The 22137-nt window shown below is 41.0% G+C and overlaps 1 protein-coding gene across 1 annotated transcript in view; it reads left to right on the top strand.

Annotated features, from left to right (window-relative positions):
* Nucleotides 1-5015: 5015 nt before the first annotated feature.
* Nucleotides 5016-22137, top strand: part of dlg5a (discs, large homolog 5a (Drosophila)) — a 56215-nt gene continuing 39093 nt past the window's right edge. Inside the window, 2 exon segments of the mRNA XM_037782644.1 lie at nt 5016-5319; nt 21944-22012. Coding sequence (XP_037638572.1) covers nt 5016-5319; nt 21944-22012 — 373 coding nt within the window.

Below are 22137 nucleotides of genomic sequence, written 5' to 3'. Positions count from 1 at the left end.
ATAAAATGTGACATAAATTGATATTTCTGTTTTAATTCGCTTCTTTATTTATTTACCTTTGTACGAATTCCCCTATCTACTCTTCTATTTCATTTTCTCTTGTTATTTAAATATTTTTTTATTAACAATGAAATGTATTTTTAGCATTGTCTTTTTATTTATATTTAAATGTATTTATTTATAATAATTAAATGTTATGCATTTATGTATTTTTTATTATTATTTCTGCATGCTTTTCCCTTTGTATTTCCCCCCTATTTATTTCCCCAAACTTATTTATTCTGTATTCTTTTCTCTGATCTGCACACCAAAGGTAAGTAAAGGTAAATAAATAAAGAAGCAAATTAAAAGAGGAATATCAATGTATGTCACATTTTATCAATTCATTAATGCCTACATTTATTTCTAATACTATTTTTGGTATATTTAATGGCATATTTAGATATTTATGGAGACATTTATTTATTATTTTGGCAGGTTCCTTTCTCCATAATAAACAAGTGTCTTCATTCTCCAACATGGAATATGATGACAGTCTGGTGACTCTTAAATACACAGCGTTTTACTCAATCAATAAGCCATATGTCATTTCTCTTTCCTTGAGGGGTGTGAGGCCAGCGTGTGTGACTGCACATGGAGCTCTCCATGCCTTATTACGTCCTGTTGGCTTCACTTAAAATGCTGTACTTGACTGTAGAGATGTGGCTCTGCGCTTGGCTGGCTACAGTAGTGTGTGTGTGTGTGTGTGTGTGGGTAAACTGCACTACGATCAATAACTCTATGAAGTGAGGAGGGGTGGGGGAGCCTGTGGAATAGATGGCATCCATAAAGCTGCCTCGGCCACATTAAACAAGTCTAGCATGTCTGCAGTGCCGTCAGAGGGACCCCTGGGTCACAGCCATGCTGGTAGAATCATTTTTGATCACATCATGTTAAAACTGACCAGAAATGACAGAAAAGGCTTGAGGTCTTTAGATAAATGTAAAGATTACAATAACAAGCATTTTAATGAAGATTAGATCGGTTTTGAGAAGATAATTAAGCCATCATTATATGAGTTTTATAAGGTAATTTCAAAGTGTTTCAGCATGTCTCTGCCAGCATTGTAGTTTTGATATCATCAAACCTCCCATCTGTTGTAGGCATGCAGCTGAAGGCTGTGTAATTCACTGTTAATTAAAAAAAAAATGCTTAATTTAATGTCTATTACAGCTGATCTAATCTTTTGGGAATCCTCTCACGGTGCCTCGAGGTCTGAGCTATTGTGAGGAAATAATGGCTTTACATTTAAAACAGACATAGTTTGATACAATTTAAAATATTTCACAGACTGCATCTGTGCAGGAGTATAGGCTTTCCCAACTCCATCCAGAATTTCACCCAACTTGTCAACGGTGCAACCGAGACCCAGCAACCCTCATTCATTCAGTTTGGGCCTGCCCAAATATGAGATCATTTTGGGCTGAGGTCTTTGAAGCACTATATGTGACAAGCCATAGACCAGAACCAAGTCAGTAGCAGTTTTTAGCGTTGGTCATAGAGATCTGAATCTCTCTTGTTGCTTTTAGCAAGACGACTCATTCTGTATAATAGAATGAGACGTCTATACTGCACATAGACGCTGGGTTGAGGAGGTAAGGGTTCATTCGAAGTTGGAAAAGCTCAGATATACATCTCAGGGCTCAGTCAATAAATTCCAAAAAGTATGGCAATCATTCCTGGACTACAATAATAATGTCTGCACTACACGAAATATAACTTAATGCCTATAACTGATAACCAGAACCAATTTTATTTATTTAGGCTGTTTTATTTTACCATGTGAGTTTTTTGTTGCCTCATTTATTTTTTATTTATATTCTTTATAATATGTGGTATTATTATTATTATTATTATTATTATATATTTAATTTTTTTGGTGTTGGGGATGCAGGTAGGCGCTAGTCAGGTTATTAGCTAATATTAAAGATAATTATTAATATCAATAAAATTAATGTAAATAAAAATGTTAGCATACTGTATAATGTGTTAATGTTGAAAACCCAACAAAAAACATTTGAGTATAACACACTATCATTCTCATGCATTGTTGCAGGATTGAAATAAAATAGATACAGCATTGTTGAGAGTGAATTATATAGGTGCAGTTAATAAAACTGTGTAAAAAATGAGTGGATAGTAAAGTTGTAAGGTAAAATAGTTTCACCACCCTTAGTACAGACACCTCCCCGTTAGCTAGATCTCTATTCAGACAGACAATAATAACAAATCTGTTTGAGAATTATTCAGTTTGAGACAATCTCACCAGGATAAATGATGGATATGCTTGCTGACAGCCTCCTTAATAAAAGATAAAGCTATTATCCGCCCTGATCCGGGCTGTCTGATAAACAAATCTGTTGAATCATATTTCAGTAAATTATCAGACAGCTAGAAACGCCACCCCTGTTGTCTAAATAATAAACTCATTCATACCCCCACGATAAAAAGCATCAGGCTGTCTTCTCTATTCAAATGCGTGTCCTCAGAAGTAGGGTACAGACACAAACGCCCAATCTGTGTCAGCACTGGGGACCTGCTTCCCTTTGATATGAATGAATTGTAATTAATTTTTCATCTAAAGGGGATAGCACATGGTTGCACAGGCTATGGAGCCAGCGTGGCAGAGAAGGAGAGAGAGGGGGAGAGAGGTTTGTAGATGTCACAATGAGATTCAGTGCATGCATGAATAAGGTCACGGTTTGAGAGGTATGCCTGCAGACGCCTGCCTCTGTGCCAACAATCTTTATTCAGCCGTGTGACTGGAAGCGGAGTGCATCCGTCATCATCATATTGTATTTCACAAATCCCACACAAATACACATTTCATTTGTCACCCTCGCATATTGCTTATATGTTCATGTATGGCTCACTGCCCTCTTCTATCTAGTCCAACACACAGATACAGTACACACTGATATTGGTTGCAATGCAGCTTTGGATATACAAGCATGGAGCATAAGCCTGTGGCTACATCAGTAATGCTGTGCAAGGACTGAATAAAATCCTTACATTTTTATCTCTGCATTAACTTTTTCTCCTAAATAAAATGAATGTAGTCAGTGAGTAGGTATTACTTGGTTCATCAACTATTTAAATGTTTTCATGACGTTAATTCATCTGTGGTGATACAGTGAGTTGCATAACACTATAATTTACACAAAGATAACAACTGATAACTATGGAGGACGGAACCTGCCAAAATAAAAAATAAATAAATAAACAATTCAATAAATAAATGAATATGCCATTAAACCAAAAATAATATTTGAATAAGGATAAATAAAAACATTTGAAAATAAATGTAAAATTAATTTAAAAAAATGCAAAAATAAATAAATAAATTGCATAGTTAATAAAATAACTAAATAAAGGGGAAAATGAAATAGAAAAGTAGATAGATAGGGGAATTAATACAAAGGTAAAAAATAATAAGAATAAAGAAGCAAATTAAGACTGAAATATACATTGTCACCTTTTATTAATTAATGGCTACATTTATTTTTAATATTATTTTGGTACATTTAATGTCATACATATTTATTTATTTATTATTTATTTATTTTAGCAGGTTCCACCCTCCATAGTTAACCAGTGGAAGAAGTATTCAGAACCTGGAATACTGCAATACATAAATATGCCATTACAGGTAAAAAAAAAAAGTTTAATGTTTTTGGCATCATTGGGCAAAAATTCCATAATAACCTTTCAGCATATTGTAATTCAAGTGTTCTGAGAGAAAACTAGACTTCTGCACCTCCTCATGACTCTGTTTTCAGGCTTTAAAAAATCTGGCCGTGACGGGAGACTTTGGCCAATCAAAGGTCATTTCACAGAGAGAGCGTTCCTATTGGCTGTGCTCCTGCTGGTGGGAGGTGCTTGGTATTTCCTCAACTGATCTCAACATGGCTGCCGGGTCACAAACTTTGTCATTTTACAGCTAAACAGTACACTACAAGATGTTTCTGAAGACATTTGAGGCGAGAAATAGGTATTACAGTAACAGAATATTGATTCATATCAGCGCTGCCTAGTTTGACCGGAGTTTGCAAGTGATTGACAGCTGCTCAGAGACGGCAAGGCTCTAGCTCGGCTCTGATAGGTTGTCTTCTTCCCGTCTTGCAGACTCCATTAGGAGCACCGGAGGACACAGAGGCACATGACTTTTTTCAGATGAACTGTCTCATGCACTACTGTCAGGATATAGTGACCGTTTTATAAAAATAACTTTTTTTTAAATCATATTTGCTCCAATCTCGCCTACTGCTCTTTTAATTAGTACAATACTTGAGTAAATGTGTAATTGCATTCCACCACTGCAGACAACAAAAACATTTTTATTGTTTTTAATTTTTATTTTGAATATATCTCCATTTTCAGGCAAATTCTCTCCATTCTCATTTTTTTTTTTTTCTCCTCCTGGGATTTTTCGACGTCTACTACGCACGGTGTGATGTGACGCGTCTCTACGCCCATTGATGAAATAGGTGTGTTTTACTCAAACCCCGCCCCCTTTTCTCCTTATATGGTCATTGAACGGCCCGTTGATTGACAGCGAGGCAGCAGCAGCTGCTGAGTTGCTCAGACATGGCGGAGGATAATACAGTGTAACTGTGGAGGATCATCAGCGGGAGTTAACGTGAGTTTTTCCCCGCAGTCGGGTCGTCAAAGGGCGCCTTGAATGCTCCACAACAGAGAGGAGGATGTGTTCAACTACAGCGTGCTCTGAGAGGAAGATCAAAACGCCCTGAAACACGATGGAAACAAATGTATCGCTGTTTAGTGCAGTCAACAGCCCTGGGCAACAAATATGGCTCCTTGTGCCTTTTCCCAATATGCTCTAAACATTGATCTCCCGTGCAACCTGATGTATCCGGAGTTAAGTCCACTAGTCGCTCGGTACTTTGACTCCTGCAGGATATAACATCGGTTAGCTGTGAAGCTATACACGGAACTACCAGCACGCAGAGGTAACCATGGAGCCAAAGCACAAAGAGTTGCTCGACCAGTGCCACCAGAACTTACTGGAGTCCATCACAGACGCGGACCGGGTCATAGAGCTGCTGGTAGTCTCCGGCACCTTGAGCCAGCTGGACCGGTTCGAGCTGGACCAGAACTGCTCGTCCAGCGCCGAGAAAGTGGACCACCTTCTGAAGATGCTGGTGAACAAGGAGAGCGACCATTTCCTCGACCTGTGTGTGGCCCTGGAGAAGGCTTACCCTGACCTGTACACTGCTCTGTTCAGCAACAACGGAGGGGGACCCGTGGACCACTCCACCGGTAAGAGAGAAAAACACACACTATGCTCTCAACAACCAGGCTTTACCTTGAATCTGCAGCCCACAGCATATAGCTCTTAACCCGGGAGTATAGCTACAGTCTCTGGGTGGTCTGCTGCAAGAGGACTGCTGCACAACAGCAAGGCTTGGAGCTTATTATGAACCAAACATCTGTATAAAATGGTAATAGAGGTTCATGTGAAGGTTGCATTAAGGGCAAGCAACAGTCAGTGGCGTATTAAAGGTGGTAAGGGGCCCCTGGGCTACTCTTTTTGTATGCCCCCCCTCACCCACCCCTACTGCTGCAAGAGGACTGGATATAGCTGCACAACAGCAAGGCTTGGAGCTTATTATTATTATTATTAACCAAACATCTGTATAAAATGGTAATAAAGGTTCTTTTGAAGGTTGCAGTAAGGGCAAGCAACAGTCAGTGGCGGATTAAAGGTGGTAAGGGGCCCCTGGGCTGTACTCTTTGTATGGCCCCCCCACCACCACCCCTACTCATCATGCATTACCAGAAAAGAGTCATTTAGTGTGTAAAAGCATGCTCGGAATATTACTCGGCCCACACATACACTCTCGGTGAGCATTGGCACACACACACACACACACACACACACATTGAGACAGCCTTCAATATATACCTTTTTAAATGTGTAGTCAATTTAGGGATCTCTTTAGTAGATCATGGTGTTCTTTCAGCCGTTTCCCTGATCATATTTTCATTTTACCATGTTTCTGTCCAGTAGTGACATATTATTTGAAAACCAAATTGACCTTATGAACCAGGTCACATCGTACTCTCAACAACCAGGCTTTCACTTGAATCTGCAAGCCACAGCATATAGCTCTCTTAAACCGTGAGTATAGCTACACAGTCTCTGGGTGGTCTGCTGCAAGAGGACTGGATATAGCTGCACAACAGCAGGGCTAGGAGCTTATTATTATTATTAATCAAACATCTGTATAAAATGGTAATAAAGGTTCATGTGAAGGTTGCAGTAAGGGCAAGCAACAGTCAGTGGTGGATTAAAGGTGGTAAGGGGCCCCTGGGCTATACTCTTTGTATGTCCCTCCACCACCACCCCTACTCATCATGCTTTAAAGGTCCCATATTGTAAAAAAGTGAGATCATGTTTTCATGTTTCAATCTATACCTTTTAAATATGTAGTCAATTTAGGGATTTCTTTAGTAGATCATGGTGTTCTTTCAGCCGTTGTGCTTTTTGTGCTTTTTGTGCTCCGTGATCATCGTGATTTTCATTTTTACCGTGTTTCTGTCCAGTAGTGACGTATTATTTGAAAACCAAATTGACCTTATGAACCAGGTCACATCATGGGGCCAGGTTCATAAATTCAGCTGATCTACCCAATCAGTAATTAATGTTTCTCATGGGCCGATAGGGGTAAAGGTTTTCTTTTTCCTTCTCTGAATTACATTTAAATTTGTAAATAATCTGGCCAATCTGAGCTGCAGCCTATAGGCCAGCCTGTGCATTAATCCACCCCAGGCAACAGTGGTCCTTGCAACACGTGTAGGGGAATGTAGCCTTCAAAACATAATGCACTAGCCTGTATCTTTAAACTAAATATTCACTATATGGCCTGCAGCTTGTAGTTAATTCAGCCAAGGACTTCTTCGGTCAAAAGGCTCTCTCCCAGTCACTGCAATACATAGATTATATTACACATCCACGGTTTAGGTTTGGTTTGGCCAGGTATGGTAAATGTTGTCTTTGTGCAAGATCAATTCACTGCTATCCAACACTAACTCCAATTTGTTACCAGTAGCATGATATGGTTATGGTACATTAGGTAGCCCGACTTGTTTCCATGACAACGGCTGTGCCACTGACGTGTTGGTCCATATCGACCTGTACATGGGTGTGTGCGTGCAGCCTGCCAGCGCATGCGCGCTAAGTAACCTAAAGCACGGTTTAGATCAGTGCACCTTCTCATTTGGAGAGAGAATCACGTTAACAATAGTTATTTTTAGAAAATGGACAGGTAATCTGAAACAAATCATGTGCCTCTGTGTCCTCCGGTGATGCTAATGGCATCTGCAAGATTTCACAGACCGGAAGAAAACAACCAGTCAGAGCCGAGAATTTGTGAGAAAGTTTGTGACCAGGCCGCCATGTTGAGATCAGTTGAGGAAGCCGGAGCAAACTTTGTCGTTTTACAGCTAAACAGTACACTGTAAGATGTTTCTGAATACATTTGAGGCGAGAAATAGGTATTACAGTAACAGAATATTAATTCACATTTGATCAGCGCTGCCTAGTTTGACCGTTTGATCGGCGTCTGCAAGTGATTGACAGCTGCTCCGTTGAATGAACAGCCAATAAGACCTGTGATTGGCCAAAGTCTCCCCTCACGGGCTCGATTTTTTTTAAAGCCTGAAAACAGCCACGAGGAGGTGCAGAAGTCTAGTTTTCTCTCAGAACACTTGAAATGCAATATGCTGAAAGCTCATTATGGAATTTTTGCGCAATGATGCCAAAAATATTCTGCCTACTGCAGGTTTAATGCTACATTTTTAATTACAATTTATTCATTGTAGTCATTTGATTTGTCCTCACAGCAACTGCTCTCCCTTCAGCGGTTTTGGTTGTTGTTGTTGTTGCTGCCGCACAGAGACAAAAGGCAACCAAGTGTAAAAGCCATGTCTAGTTTTGCCTGTTTTTGCTTTGTGTGACTGACTGAAGCCAGTGGCGTACTCGCAACCAGCGTCGAGCCCTGAGGGCCTGAATGCAGGATGTGTCTTGAGATCCAAAAGTGAGGAGGAGGAGATGCACAGTATTGTTTCTCTTTGACATATTCCACATGTAAAACAACCATGTGGGCTGTCTTGCAGATCATTTTGACATATAGGTGAAGCTTTATTTCAAAGCACTTGAAACAATTAGGTTTAGGCAATAAAACTACAACTTCACTTCTTTAGGTTTAGGCAACAAAACTACAACTTCACTTCTTTAGGTTTAGGCAATAGAAATACAACTTCTTTAGGTTTAGGCAAAAAACCCAATTAGGTTTAGACAACCTGGGCGGCTGTGGCTCAGAGGTAGATCAGGTTGTCCACCCATTAGAAGGATGTGGTTCGATCCGCAGCTCCTCCGGTCACATGTTGAAGTGTCCTTGAATCACAAATTGCTCCTGAAGCCTCTGCCATTAGTGTATAAATGTGTGTGTGTGTGAAAGGGTGAATGCTGACATGTAGTGTGAAGCGTTTTGGGTGGTCGGTAGACTAGAAAAGCGCTATATAACTGCAAGTCCATTTGCCATTTACAATAAAACTACAACTTCTTTAGGTGTAGGCAAAAAAAAAAAAAGTTGAATTTAGGGGAAAACATTGTATTTTGGGTTCAAATAACTACGAACACAAAGACAACTACACATTGTTGGTTTCACACGTGATGCTAACTCTGGTCTCCTGTGTCCCATCCATCGTCCCCGACCTCCACCTATTATGGAGTTTCACGCTGTCTATACTACAGCGCCTGACTTCCGCTTCCGCTCCCGTCATAATTACTACGGTCGCTAGAGGTCGCTGTCGTGTTCTTTTATACCTTCTTTCGATGTTCTACTATGTGAATAGATGATAAAACCTACTAGTAGGCACAGTAGGCCCCTATTGACCCACATCTATGGGGCTTGTAGCGATTGATAATGCTTATTTATTAGCCTGACAACAGTCTAATCGGCTGTTCAAACAGACGTGTGTCTGGGTTTTTAAAAACAGTGTGATCTATAGCTTACAGCTGCCAAGTTTCAGCATGTCAACCACTATCAAGCAGTCCTGAGCAGGTAATGCTGAGTTGGGAGTCTTGCTGCTCTGCTGACTGGATCGCTAATGCTTCCTTAAGCTTTATTACTTCCTTGTATTGAGTGTTGCTGCTGCAGAATAACACTCAACCCTGAAATACTCTGACAGTTGTTTACCTGTGAGCAGCAGGACTTTAGCTGGGCTTGACAATGTGGATTTGGGCTTTTCTTCACACACCTTTTTATAGACCGTAGCACCGTCCGGGCCTCAAGAGTTGACCTGCCCTGTACAGGAGGAGAGAGTGTGAGTACCAGTAGTGGGTTTGGCTAGTCAGCCTGTGGTTATTCAACAGAGGATTAGGCGCCTGCTCTCCTCTCTCTGTGTGACACGCTTTATCATGCCTCCACACAGTCCTCTGTATTACCCGCCGCCACGCTCTTGGCTGCTTCTGTTTCGACTGAAGTGTTGTGTGTGCTTTTTTTTTTTATTATCTTTTAGTGTAGTGATTCGGCTGATGCGATTACCGCGTTTTTAACCACACTTGTGAGAGAGCGAAGACAAGCCACTCACAGAGTACCTCCAGGCAAGCAAAGAGGCTGGTAGATGCACAGCTCAGAGGGATGAAGTCTTCTTCGGAGCCTCCCGGAGTGTGTCTGCGAACAACGCAACGTCTTGTGTGTGTGTGTGAAGAGCGGGGATATGAGTGTTGATGAGTTATGAGATATGAGTCTCGCTGATAGCAACCTGCTCTCTACTCATCCTCTACTAATGCCGCCTGCCTGCTCTTGTTCTCAGATGCGCCTCTTTTTGCCAGCTGAGCCTCCCAAACACGCACATGTTATGAAATCATCCGAACTTTTCTAAAAGAAACATCCTCGGCTCACCCCAAAGGAAAAGTCTACAGATGCTCAATTGTTGAAAGCTGAAGCTCTGTAAATTATTAGTGTTTTGCTGGCAAACTCCAACACGTTTGCTGTAGAGAACATGCAAACAAATCATTCATTATGTAGCCTGTTTTGTGCAGCAGTGTGCGACTGTGGTTCACTCTTTTTTAGAACAAACTGTGATTAAATTGTATAGCATATCATTCAGTCAGGATATTGAATATGACTGAAGTGATGTTGCAGAGCACAGTTCTGTTTTCTCAAACCGATTGAGTTAATTTCATAAATCCAAGAGGCTGCAATTAAGCCGATTGCTATGGAGGACGGAACCTGCCTAAATAAATAAATAAATAAATAAATGTACCAAAAATTATATTAAAAATAGATTGAGGTATTCATTAATTAATAAAATGTGACATAAATTGATATTTGTTTTTAATTTGCTTCTTTATTTATTTACTTTTGTATTAATTCTCCTGTCTGTCTACTCTTAATTTCCCCCTCTATTTATTTATTTTTAATTAACTATGAAATATATTTATTTTTTATTTAGTTTAATTTATTTATGTATTCATTATTACATTTTATGTTTTTGTTTTATTTTATTTTATTTTTATATTTCTGCATGCTTTTCCCTTTTATATTTCACCCCTATTTATTTCCCTAAACCTTCTGTTATTTCTGTATTCTTTTCTCTGATCTGCACACCTGTACTCGTCTGAGAATGCAAGACCAAGGGTAAATAAATAAAGAAGCAAAACAGAAATATCAATGTATGTCACATTTAATCAACGAAATAATGCCTACATTTATTTCTAACAGTCATTCATATATTTATTTATTTTTGATTTTGTCAGGTTCTGTCTCTCCATATATTTCATGCCTCGGATTGTGCGTTCATCCCCCTTGCGCTGCATGGACAATATTCTACCTGAAGGAATAGAGTAGTAGAAGAGATGTACCTGCACATCCCTAGATTCAAGGGCCTGTTACAGGGATTTAAAGTCACTCCGAGTCGAGGACAACACAATTCTTTCTGACAGGATGCAGCATCCACAATCCTCTCCTTCTTCTTCTGCCGTCTGTTTGGCTTTATTTTATCATGGTCTGTCTCGGTTTCTTGATCCCATGCTTTTGTCTTTTTTCCTCTGACTCACCGTCCATCCCCTTTTTAACGTTCTTTTTCTTTGACTCATTATATTTCTTTCCCTCCGCTGAGTGGTTTCGTTTCTCCGCACACTTAAACAGTGGGACACGCCAGATAGAGACAGACAGAGGAGGGTGATAGAAAGAGGGAGCAAGAGAGAGGGAGACAACAGGCCTTTTGTTGAGAAGTTGAGCAGGCCCAAAGTGCCCAGTCAGCAGCTTGCTCTGTGTACAGCAGCCTAGGACATAAGCCAATGTGTGTGTGTTGGTGAAGTGGGGTGGGGGGTGCTCTCCTCTCTGTCAACCAGTTTCTGTCCCACTCTATAAACCACAGTGGACAGACAGAATGAGTTATGACCCCGACGCTCTTGTCACGTCCGCTGCTTTTAAATATCTCCCATGGGCTGGACCTGGCCTCACTCTCTCTCTCTCTCTCTCTCTTTCTCTCTCTCTCTCTTTCTCTCTCTCTCTCTCTCTCTTTCTCTCTGTCAATGTCTGTCACCCAGTGACGTACACTGTCACTCACCTCATCGCCCCACTCTCTTTCCCCTCACCACTCTTTGTACATCTAGTCTGACTTTATTCCCTTCTCGCTGTTTCTGCTAAGGTGCTTTTGAGTAGATCTTTGAGTAGATTTTATAGGAGTTATCGGTGTAAGTTTCATTATGTTGTAGTAGTGTCTCTGTACAGCTGGCAGCAATGCAGGCTTCAGTTGAAATGGGTCACCAAGTTATCTTGTGATTTTTAAGTAAGCCGATAGTGTGCTGTTGAGTTTAGCGCAGGAACAATCAGTCAATTTGAACAAGTAGACGATCAACAGTAAAATTAAGTTAAAGGTACAGTGTGTAGAATTTGGCGACATCCAGTGGTGTGGTTGCAGATCGCAACCAACTGAATACCCGTGTGCTCACTCCTCCCTTTTCCAAGACTGCGGTAACGTGAGCCGCAGAGTGCAAAACCGTAAGTAGCGCTGTTCGCCTCACTCAGCGGCCATCCTTACCATAATAACACCACTTTATGAGCAACGGAAGTCAGACGGCGGCTGGCGGTAACACGGTGTTGCACTCTGCGGCTCACGTTACCAAAGTTTCACAAGCATGTCAGAGAACTACAGTGGCCTTCAGGTGACGTAAAACGTGAAATAGCCAGTGTTTGGTTTTTCCATTCTGGGCTACAGTAGAAACATGGCTGCGCAACATGGCGGATTCCATGAAGAGGACCCGCTCCCTATGCAGATATGAAGGGCTAGCGAAGAGACAATTCAACAAAATAGCTTGCATATGTATTTATCACACACAAAAATACATTATTGTGGATGGTCTACCAGCAAACGTTGATCTGGCACGTTTTAACTTGTGCGTCGGCAATGACGTAATTAACTGCGTGATTAATGAGTAGTGTCCGAAAGTGTTTTTTCATTTTGCCGATGAGCTCACTCGGTAGGGAGTAGTGATGAGTGAATGATTTTGGCCTAATGATGGATATATCAGTTGCGGCCTTAGTTGTAATTAGCGGTGTTAATGGTATAGGGTTTTAATCAGAAATGTGGCTCAATAAATCCATCTAATCAAAGCCCGAGATGCAGGCTAACGAGAGGATGACCTCAGTACGTTCACTGGGTCATTGTTGTTATTGTTCCAACGTAATTCTGTTGTTCTCTAACACAGCATCTTTTTAGTGTAAAGTTTGTACATTTTTCCACTTGAGCACTAATATCTGATGGCAGGTTTATCCACACTCTGAATATAGCGAGCCACAGCCAGGAGGCTGTACTGTGGAACAGGACTTCATTACCATTTTACACATGTTCCTCCACTTTCTAATTACCCCACAAGGTAGAGGGAAATGCCAGCATCTAAATGTTTACCAGTGCTATGAAGTCATGGAAATAAACAGCTCTTCTCCTTGTCTTACCACCCCCCCCCACCTCTACCAGGCCTTTTTGTTGTTGTAGTTGCTGTATTAGGCTTTGTTCTGCTGTCTTTTCTGTTTATCCCTCCTCTCCTCTCCTCCCATCATGGTGTCCTAGCTTTCTCTGCCTCTCTCCGCTTGCCTCGTCTCACCATCTGTTTAATTCTCCACCTCTTTATCTGTCCTGTCTACACCTGCAGTCATTTGTCCTCCAAATATCTGGCACCTGACGCCAGGTCAAATTTTTACCTGTAATCACCAACAAATGACAGTGATGCTGACGATTGTTGCATTTGGTACTAGGCCTGTCACGGTAACTACTTTTGTTGGACGATATATTGTCCCGGGAATAATTGCGATAAATGATATTATTGCAATTTTAAGACCATTTTATGCCACTGATATAATGATAATATAATAGCATAATAATGCAAGTGCACCCTTTCAAAGAGCAATTCACTTTTAATTCTTAAGAATATTCAATATTCAAAAATATAAAAAATATTCTAAATAAATAGAACATAAATAAAATAAAACCACACAACCAAAACAGTAAATAAAATGGACTCCTGGGCTGTGTTAACAAAAACGTGCCCATATATCGTACGATAAGTCGATAACATAAATATCGTGACAGGCCTATTTAGTACCTCCACTTTTTATAGATAAGAAACAAGAACAAGAGGTGTCACACGACAAAGGTCACAGAGAAGATTATTTTGAGGTTAAATGGTACGACAAATAAGCCAAGATAGTATGTTTTTTTTTTTACAATAATGCCTTGAAGGAAAAATAGTGCGTATATATTTTTTATTTATATTGGCATGAGTGGGAGCCAAATCCCAAATGAGACAGACTAGAAATTTTGATGATTGGTTCCTGTCTCCTCGGTTGGAGCATCTGGGTGATTTGCTTGTCAGAAATAAGAAGAAAACATTAATGCCAAGAGGGCCTTTCTGATGGTGCACATACTTACATGCTTACATACAATTATTTACCTGCATGGAAGAGCTAGAATTATTCAGATGTATCACCAAGCTTTACCATCATGTGCTTTACACAGCTGGGACAACAGTGCAACACATTTTTTGTTGCCCATAATTGTAAATACAATAGAAAATCTGTCATATCTGCAGTGTTAGCTCTGACTTATGACTATGTGCTCTTTTCCACTACACTAGATTCCCTTCTCTTTGTGACCTTTTTAAAAAAATACATAGTGCAGTTTAATCACTGAATTATCTCAACACAAGTATAAAAATGTTGTCTGAATCAGAGATAGCCTCCTCTGTGATCAAACACGACAGGAATGTCACAAAGATTGCCCAAATTCCAGCGGTGGGTTTATTCCACCCAGGCGGGCTTTTTGGCTCATATTTGTACTATAGCTGCAGTAAGTATCAGAGCATTTGGAGGACATGTTGCACACATCTTTCACCTTTTAGTTTTTGACCCAACCCTTGGCACAGGCAAGCTGTTCAAAAAACAAAATGATGTCTCATTTATGCTGAGCTAGGGCTATTTGGCAGGGAGAAAACCCATTAAGGCGTGCTGATAATAGGCCGGGCTGGATGGCACTCAGGGGCTTTTTTTTGGACTTTGGTGCTGCTCAGCAGTTCCGACAGGTTCGCTGGGCTGAAAGGTCTTCTTCTACACATCTGCTTGTTTTTCACCTCGTGTCCCAGAGTGTTTACACATCCTAAATGACTGTAAGGCTGCGTCTGCATCTCAATCAACAGTATAACAGCTTGTTATTTTGAGACACGCCACAGGGCAGACTTGGTCCCTATGAGTGAAAAAGGTGGGTGGGTTTGACCATAGGCCTAGAAGAACACGTCGCTGTGAGTCAGGAGATGTGCGTGCGGTGGAGTAATCCTGCCTCATGGAGTCATCATGTTAGATATCTTCATGTTTATGCGTAGCGTAGACTCCTTAACTCAGATGATCAATCCTTTACCCCGGCAGCAACGCTTCATGGCGCATCGCCCAGAATCTTGGCCTGTGGTGTCATTGCCTCCCCAGAAGTTCGACCCACTACAACATGGCTTACTGGAAGTCCCAGATTACAGGGAGGGAATCTGGGATTTATGTTGTTTCTTTGCAAATTTGCAGATGCATTAACTTTATTTCACAGCTATAGTTACTTTTCAGATCATAATTTTACATACATACAAAATATACAAGTTTATGGAATATGATGCATTGTTATTGATTAAACTATCAGATCGTATATAAAGGAGTTAAAATCAGCTCCACCTTGACCAGCTACGACATCAAAGTACTGCTTTCATGTTAATGCATCAGTGATAGTAATCTAAAAATCTGCTTCAAGTACATTATGTTGCCAATGCTTCTGTACATTTACTTTTGAATGCAAAACTTTTACTTGTAATGGCGTATTTTTACATTGTGGTGTTGATACCTTTTACTTAAAGGGATAGTTTGGGTATTTGTGTAGTTTCAGTGTATTCCCTGCTGTAGATGACAGTTGGTATGCCCCCAGCGTGGAGAAAGACAGGAGTACCGACACAGGACCAAAGCAATGTACTGCCGTGGACGGGGCCGGCAGCAAAACATATTCTAGCCGTCTAAAAGAAAGTCCCACCAAAAAAAAATCAATATTAGTTAGTGTACGCTCTATGTAGAATATATATATATATATATTTTTATCAGACAGCTATACAGTCTGTATTTCAGAGGGGAATTAAAGCTGTTATCTATGCTCTCGCCAAAGCAACCAGACTCCATTGGAAAAAAAAAATAGTAATTTTACTTGCAGAACACGGGAGTTGCTGGTCTACAGCTGCCTCCATCGGTTAGTTTGTTTGTGTTATTGTGTGACTTTGATTAGATCGGATTCACGAAAGTCACACAATAACACAAACAAACTAACCAAATGAGGCAGCCGTAGACCAGCGACCCCCGTGTTCTGTGAGGTAAAATTACAGGTTTTTTCAATGGAGTCTGGTTGCTTTGGCAAAAGCATAGATCGATAAAATGGCTTCAGTCCCCCCCGTCGGAAAGGGCTGTCTGATGGAAAGGTAAAGTGGTGAAAATATTCTAAATATAGCGTACACTTGAATTGATATTGATTTTTTTAGGTGGCTAAAATAGGTTTTGCTGCCAGCCTGTCCGCAGCAGTACATTGCTCTAGTTCCGTGCAGTAACTCCTGTCTGCTTCTCCAAACTGGGGGCGTGCCGACCGTCATCTACTGTAGGTAATACACTGACTATGGATAAGTACCTCATACAACCCCACTCCAAAACACCCGAACTATCCTTTTAAGTAAAGGATCAGGATTCTTCTTCCTCCCCTACAATGCCGTATGCTGTGATCACAACGTCCCTGGTTCTATTCCAGCTGGGGACCTTTTGTTGCATGACATTGTTTTCTCTCTTCCCACATTCCCTGTCACCTCTCCAATATGTGTGAACATCCTGAGTTTAGGTATTGAGACAGAGAAGGTGGGATGTGTGCATCACCAACTCAAACTACATCCTCCATACTGTTAGGCAGAACCACGGACCAGCATTTAGAGGTCTGAGATGCCGGCGTAAAATAGATGCTTTCTGCTCTCCGGCTTAATGCTGACACATCCCTCAGCTTCACTTAAGCACACTGTAAAATGAGTGGGTAGTTTTCAACCATATTATTAGTGTTGCTATTATTTGCGCTTCTGTGGTTTTAATGGCTGTGAAGCCGAGGACACAAAAGGAGAAAAGACCACAAGGGCTACTTAGGCTCGCCTCTTGCTCTGTGACTTCTTCTTTTTTTTTTTTTTTGCTCACTTGACAGTGAGAGGAGCTGACAGCGGCTAATAAAGAATAGCACACAGTATTATTTTTGGAACGCTAATGCTGCTCTTTTACCAAGTGGCACTGAAAATTGTGTCTTTGGTGTTCTTGGGAACAGAACAGATGCCTCGGCTGCTTCGAATCCATAGTCAAGGCTCGTCGACATCGTTCCGTTAAAGGGAGTTTAAAGCAGTCCAATCGACGATGATAATTGTACGCGTTTCATGTTTTGGGAGACGCTCTCATTGTCAGATAAGAGAATTTTCTGGAACCGATGAATAATTTAGTCTCACCCGACGGTGGAAGCCAGACTTTGCATCTTTCTTTGATAAGGCTCTCCTCCACCAGCCTTTCCCAACTCCCGTGCTCTTCTTTTTCACCACGCCGCAGAATTTACTATTCCTCTCATCCAGCTTCACCATGGCAACGCGTGTCATCTTGCTTTATGTGCCGGAGAACATAATCTGGTTGTCTGAAGCAACTGTTGGTTGCTGAGCACATCGCATGATTGGGAGGGAAAGCAGAGTGGAGAGTGGGGGAAGTGGAACCCCTTAGGTAGGGCGAGTACTCCCCTGACCTATTTAGATCACAGCGACAGGCCTTTGTTACTGTTGCCTGCCTCAGGTCCTCCACTGGAATATTTCTCACCTCTTTTCAGAGGGCATCTCCTGATGGAAGTCCGTATCAGCTGCTCGCTCCGCATCTAATGGCTCCTCATGACATCTGTCATGATGTAGCTATCTGTTAGAATTTAACGTGAATGAACGATTTCTCAGGTCTGACTGTATTTTTGGCAGAGACAAGTGTGGGATTCTCCCGCTTGTAGATGATCAGATCTATGCTACCCCTAATGGATGCCTGCTTTATTGATGCAGCGAACCTGTTTACAAATGATCAGCCTCACTGGCTGCGGCTGGTGCTAATTGCTATCGATGATTAAAAGCCTGTTGGAAGAGGCTAATGCCGCTGACCCATCGACCGCCATTCTATAGACCGCCAATCCATACTGCATTCATTGGTGCGCTTACGGGGTTAACTAATCAGCCCATGACACTCATCTAAATGTGGGAATTATGGTGCATATATTTGTCCTCACAGCTAAGGCTGCACAATTAATTGAAATTTTATCGAAATAGTAATATGACCTATACTGCAATTTTCTAGTTCTAGTCATGTATCAGAAATAAAGTAATTCATTAATTAATTAAAATAGATTGTGAAAGTGTATAAGGGCTTAAAACATTATGATGGAAGTATATGATGGTCATTCCCATGCTCCATTATGTCTCATTAGTTGTTGCAGCAATTTTTGGGTTGATACCATCTATTACACAAATTTGGTGCTAAATTTAACCATTTTTTTTTACCACTCGAGAATTGATAAGAAAATCATTCCAAAATACCACATTAAGACACCAAGACCTTGAGGAAAGCCATGCTGTGATTTGGTCTCAAAAAAGTTTGACACTAGGACTTGGTGAGCGCTTCTGTTTTGGAAACTGCTCAGAAACCCCCTTATTGTCAATCTAGCTAGGAAAGCCATCCATTCTCTGAATGCTCTAGGTCTGTAGTTTGTGGCTGTAAAGTTTCATGAGGCTGTGATTATCCTAGAGGTCACCACAGGTCATTTTATACAGTGAGGTCAAGTTTCAAAACATGGCTACTAACATCATCACACATGAATACAATTAGGCTCATTGGATCCACAAGAGTCTCAGCTTTCCAGGTATATTCAATTTATTGGGTATAACTTAAGACTTAATTAGACTTATTTCCAAGACTGTTCAGGGACCCCAGTATGCAGAGAGATTAAAATACACCATTTTTAGAATAGGTAAAAATAACACATTTACTGCATGCAAAAACGTCATGTTTTTTTGCCTCAAACTGCATGGGGTTATTAGTGTAAAGGGGAGACTCATGGGTACCCATACAACCAATTTTCATTCCCATATCTTGAGGTCAGAGGTCAAGGGACCCCTTTGAAAACGGCCAAGCCAGTTTTTCCTCGCCAAAATGTTTCCTAACTTCGGAGCATTATTTAGCGTTCTTCTCGACATGCTAGTATGACGTAGTTGGTACCAATGGATTTCTTAGGGTTTGTAGTTTCAAGTGATACCAGTAGCTTCACTCTGCTGAGCCTGCTACAGCCTCTGAAAGACATCAAAGACGGCCAAGGGCCTCATCGCCCTCAAGGAGTGGAAGAGGTTAAATTAAATATTGTGGTGCTGCAGAGATGTCCTGGCCTACACATCACATTCTACAGACTTAAGAGAACGTCTTTGTTTGCTACGGATTCGCACAAAAATCACACCATAATCATTTTAATATGTTTTTCAGTGAAAATGAGAATGGTTATATAGAAATGGTCCTTCCCTCTAATATTGCAAATCATATCGCAATTGCAATATCAATCAAAATAATCGCAATTTGATATTTTTATAAATCTTTCAGCCCTACTTTGTAACCAAATCATATTGTGAGATGCGGAGAATTGTCCCAGAATTGTCCCGTTCGTGGGAGTTATAGCTCTCTGTTGATTGGCGAGTGTCCTCAGTGGTAGAGATTAGTGGCATTTTAATTTATCAGAGTGTTTGGTTTCCAAAATCACAAAATACAACATTCAAGAAGCTGCATTTTACAGCTTTTTTTTTCTGGCACAGAGCTTTACTGAAAAAAAAAAAGCCTTAATCCTTCAGCTGAGATGGCATAATACCTCTCAGTGGCTCACGTCTTTGACTGTGAAACCTCGTCAGTCAGATACTGGGTTCAAGGAGTCAGTTGTTGCTTTTCAATGCAGCCATTGAAATGAGCATGAGCCCTTTTGCAATAGCGGCGTTGATTGTAGAAGACTAATGCTGCGCAGTCCCAGAGTGGTTCTCCTTCGTGTCTGATGGAACAATATGAAATCAAAGCTGTTTGCTCCGAGCCCTTCGCAGAGTAAAAGTGTTGAGCATCGGGGAATGTCAGAACAGATTAGAAGCCTCTTTCTCTTTTTTTTTCCCAGTATCTCCCTCTTTGTCTCTCAAACACCCTCCCTCCTTATCTCTTTTGCGACTTAGTTAGGCTATCTCCTTTCATCTGTCCTCCTCTGCTCCGTGCCTTCCCCTGGCTTCCCCTCTTGCCCCCCTCTCCTCTCCTCTGTCTGCGGGGCCTAAGATGGAGTGGCTCCGTCGCACAGAGCTCATAGTTAATTAGGCTTGGCCTTGTCACACATTGAGGGCCGGAGCCAGAGTTGTAGCTAAACCCAGTGGGGAGGCAAGGACGGAGATGGAGATCTAGAACAGTTGGCGTCAATCTATTGCCTGCTGCTGTCAAAGCCAGCTACCATTCCTCTGCTCTCTTAAAGCCTTTACACAGGAAGACTTTGTCCCTCTGTTTGGTGTGCATTTATCACATTGGATTAGTATTATCTGTGCCTCACTGTGCTGTTTTCATGCAAGTTTAAATTCCACTATTATTTATCAGTGTGTGAATGAATTAGCACCAATTTTAATAATATTTTTTGTGTAATATTTCAAGTAGAAATGCAAAACATTTCTCTGGCTCTTGCGTTTTTGCTGTTTTTATTGCTGTGAATGAAATCGCTTTGGGGTTTGAACAAGACAAAACAAGACATTTGAAGATTAAACATTTCTGAGACTAAACTGTTAATGGTTTCATCAAGAAAATAATCAGCGGATGCATCAATAATGGAAATGATTATTAGTTACAGCAATGTATTAATATGTATTTTAAAAAAACAAAACAACAACTGTAAAACACTTCCCATTTTCTTTTCAATTTTTATTACCGGAAGCATTTCCTAAACTGTGCTGGTCTCAAGCATTGACTGTATATAAGAAGTGGATGTAGTCACCGTGGCGTCACCCATTGGTTTGTGGACTGCCATTTTGAAGCCTCGAGTTCGGCATTTTGGCCGTCGCCATCTTGGTTTTTGGCCATCACCATGTTGTTTTTCTGGTGACCAAAAAGGTTATAATTAACTTTCATGAACTGAAAACAAACTGTGAAAGGGTTAAAGTTCTAAGATGAAAACACAGACAACTCCTGTCAATCACAAGGTAGCCACGCCCTAAAGCATACCCTGCTTTATGGTCTATTTGACTCTAAATGGGACCATCATTTACTAAATGAACATCATGCTGTATTGAAGAAGACTTGAAACTAGTGATTGAGACCATAAACTCATGTTTACAATGTTTACTGAGGGAATAAATCACGTGAGAAGTAGGCTCATTTTCTCATAGACTTCTATACAATCAGACTTCTTTTTGCAACCAGAGGAGTCGCCCCCTGCTGGCTATTAGAAAGAATGCAAGTTTAAGTCACTTCAGCATTGGCTTCACTTTTCAGACCCAGAAGTAGCCCACTGGTTTCAAGAGGACCTTATTTACTTTACATTGTTGTGTCTTATTGCAGCAGCTAACACGCCAAGTGTTGGGGATGTAAAATCTGGGTAAAACCCACCTACACTTCTTGGAAAATATGGGTGAAAATTGAGCTTTCAGTGTACAATACAATACATGAGGCCTTCTGCAATAAGCACAAGTCTAATATGTGTCTTTAGAAAAATTCTGTCTGTGTTGTCACCCATGTTTATGTTGCCCTTTGGAGCAGGGGACTCTGCAGTATAATGGGGATCTGCATAGCCTCTCCTATGGATTGTGGTAGCCCGTGTGAAATATCCCCCAGCTTAACAGCGTGTACAGCTATTCAGATAGAGAACCGTTTTCCTCTCTGTCTCTCTCTCCCTCTCTCTCTCTCTGTGCTTGACATAAAAAGAGAAAATCCCATTTCAGCCGTGACATTCTGCCTGTGTAGCAGAAACATACAGGGACTATACATCAAAGCAAGGCAGAGTGCACAGTGAGGGGAAAGGAGGTTTAATGACGACGGCGGTCTGGAGTGATAATATAGAGCTGCTAAGAAGGAGCGTGGAAGTTATTATTCCAAGTATAAACCCCGCACCGTATCTATCATACAGCTGTGCAGGGAATATGAAGCTGACTGTGTAATATTCATATGCAATTAATTCAGGCCTGGTGTGTAATTGGTTAATCAATCTATCAGTGCTTTCTATCTAAATGTATCTCTTGGCCTTTTTTGTCTCTTGGCAGGTTCCACATACAGCGTTCTCTCCACTATGCCCTCCGACTCAGAAAGCAGCAGCTCCCTCAGTAGTGTTGGTATGTATAACTACATAAGATGCATGTTATGTCTTTGTGTGTGTGTGTGTGTGTGTGTGTGTGTGTGTGTGTGTGTGTGTGTCATGCCAGGTTAAACAATAGACTGTATATAAAGATGGACGGCG

This window comes from Sebastes umbrosus, chromosome 10 (genome assembly GCF_015220745.1).
Source record: "Sebastes umbrosus isolate fSebUmb1 chromosome 10, fSebUmb1.pri, whole genome shotgun sequence".
Classification (NCBI taxonomy): Eukaryota; Metazoa; Chordata; class Actinopteri; order Perciformes; family Sebastidae; genus Sebastes; species Sebastes umbrosus.
The sequence above is the reverse complement of the archived record's forward strand: the minus strand, read 5'-3'. Positions and strand labels throughout refer to the sequence as shown.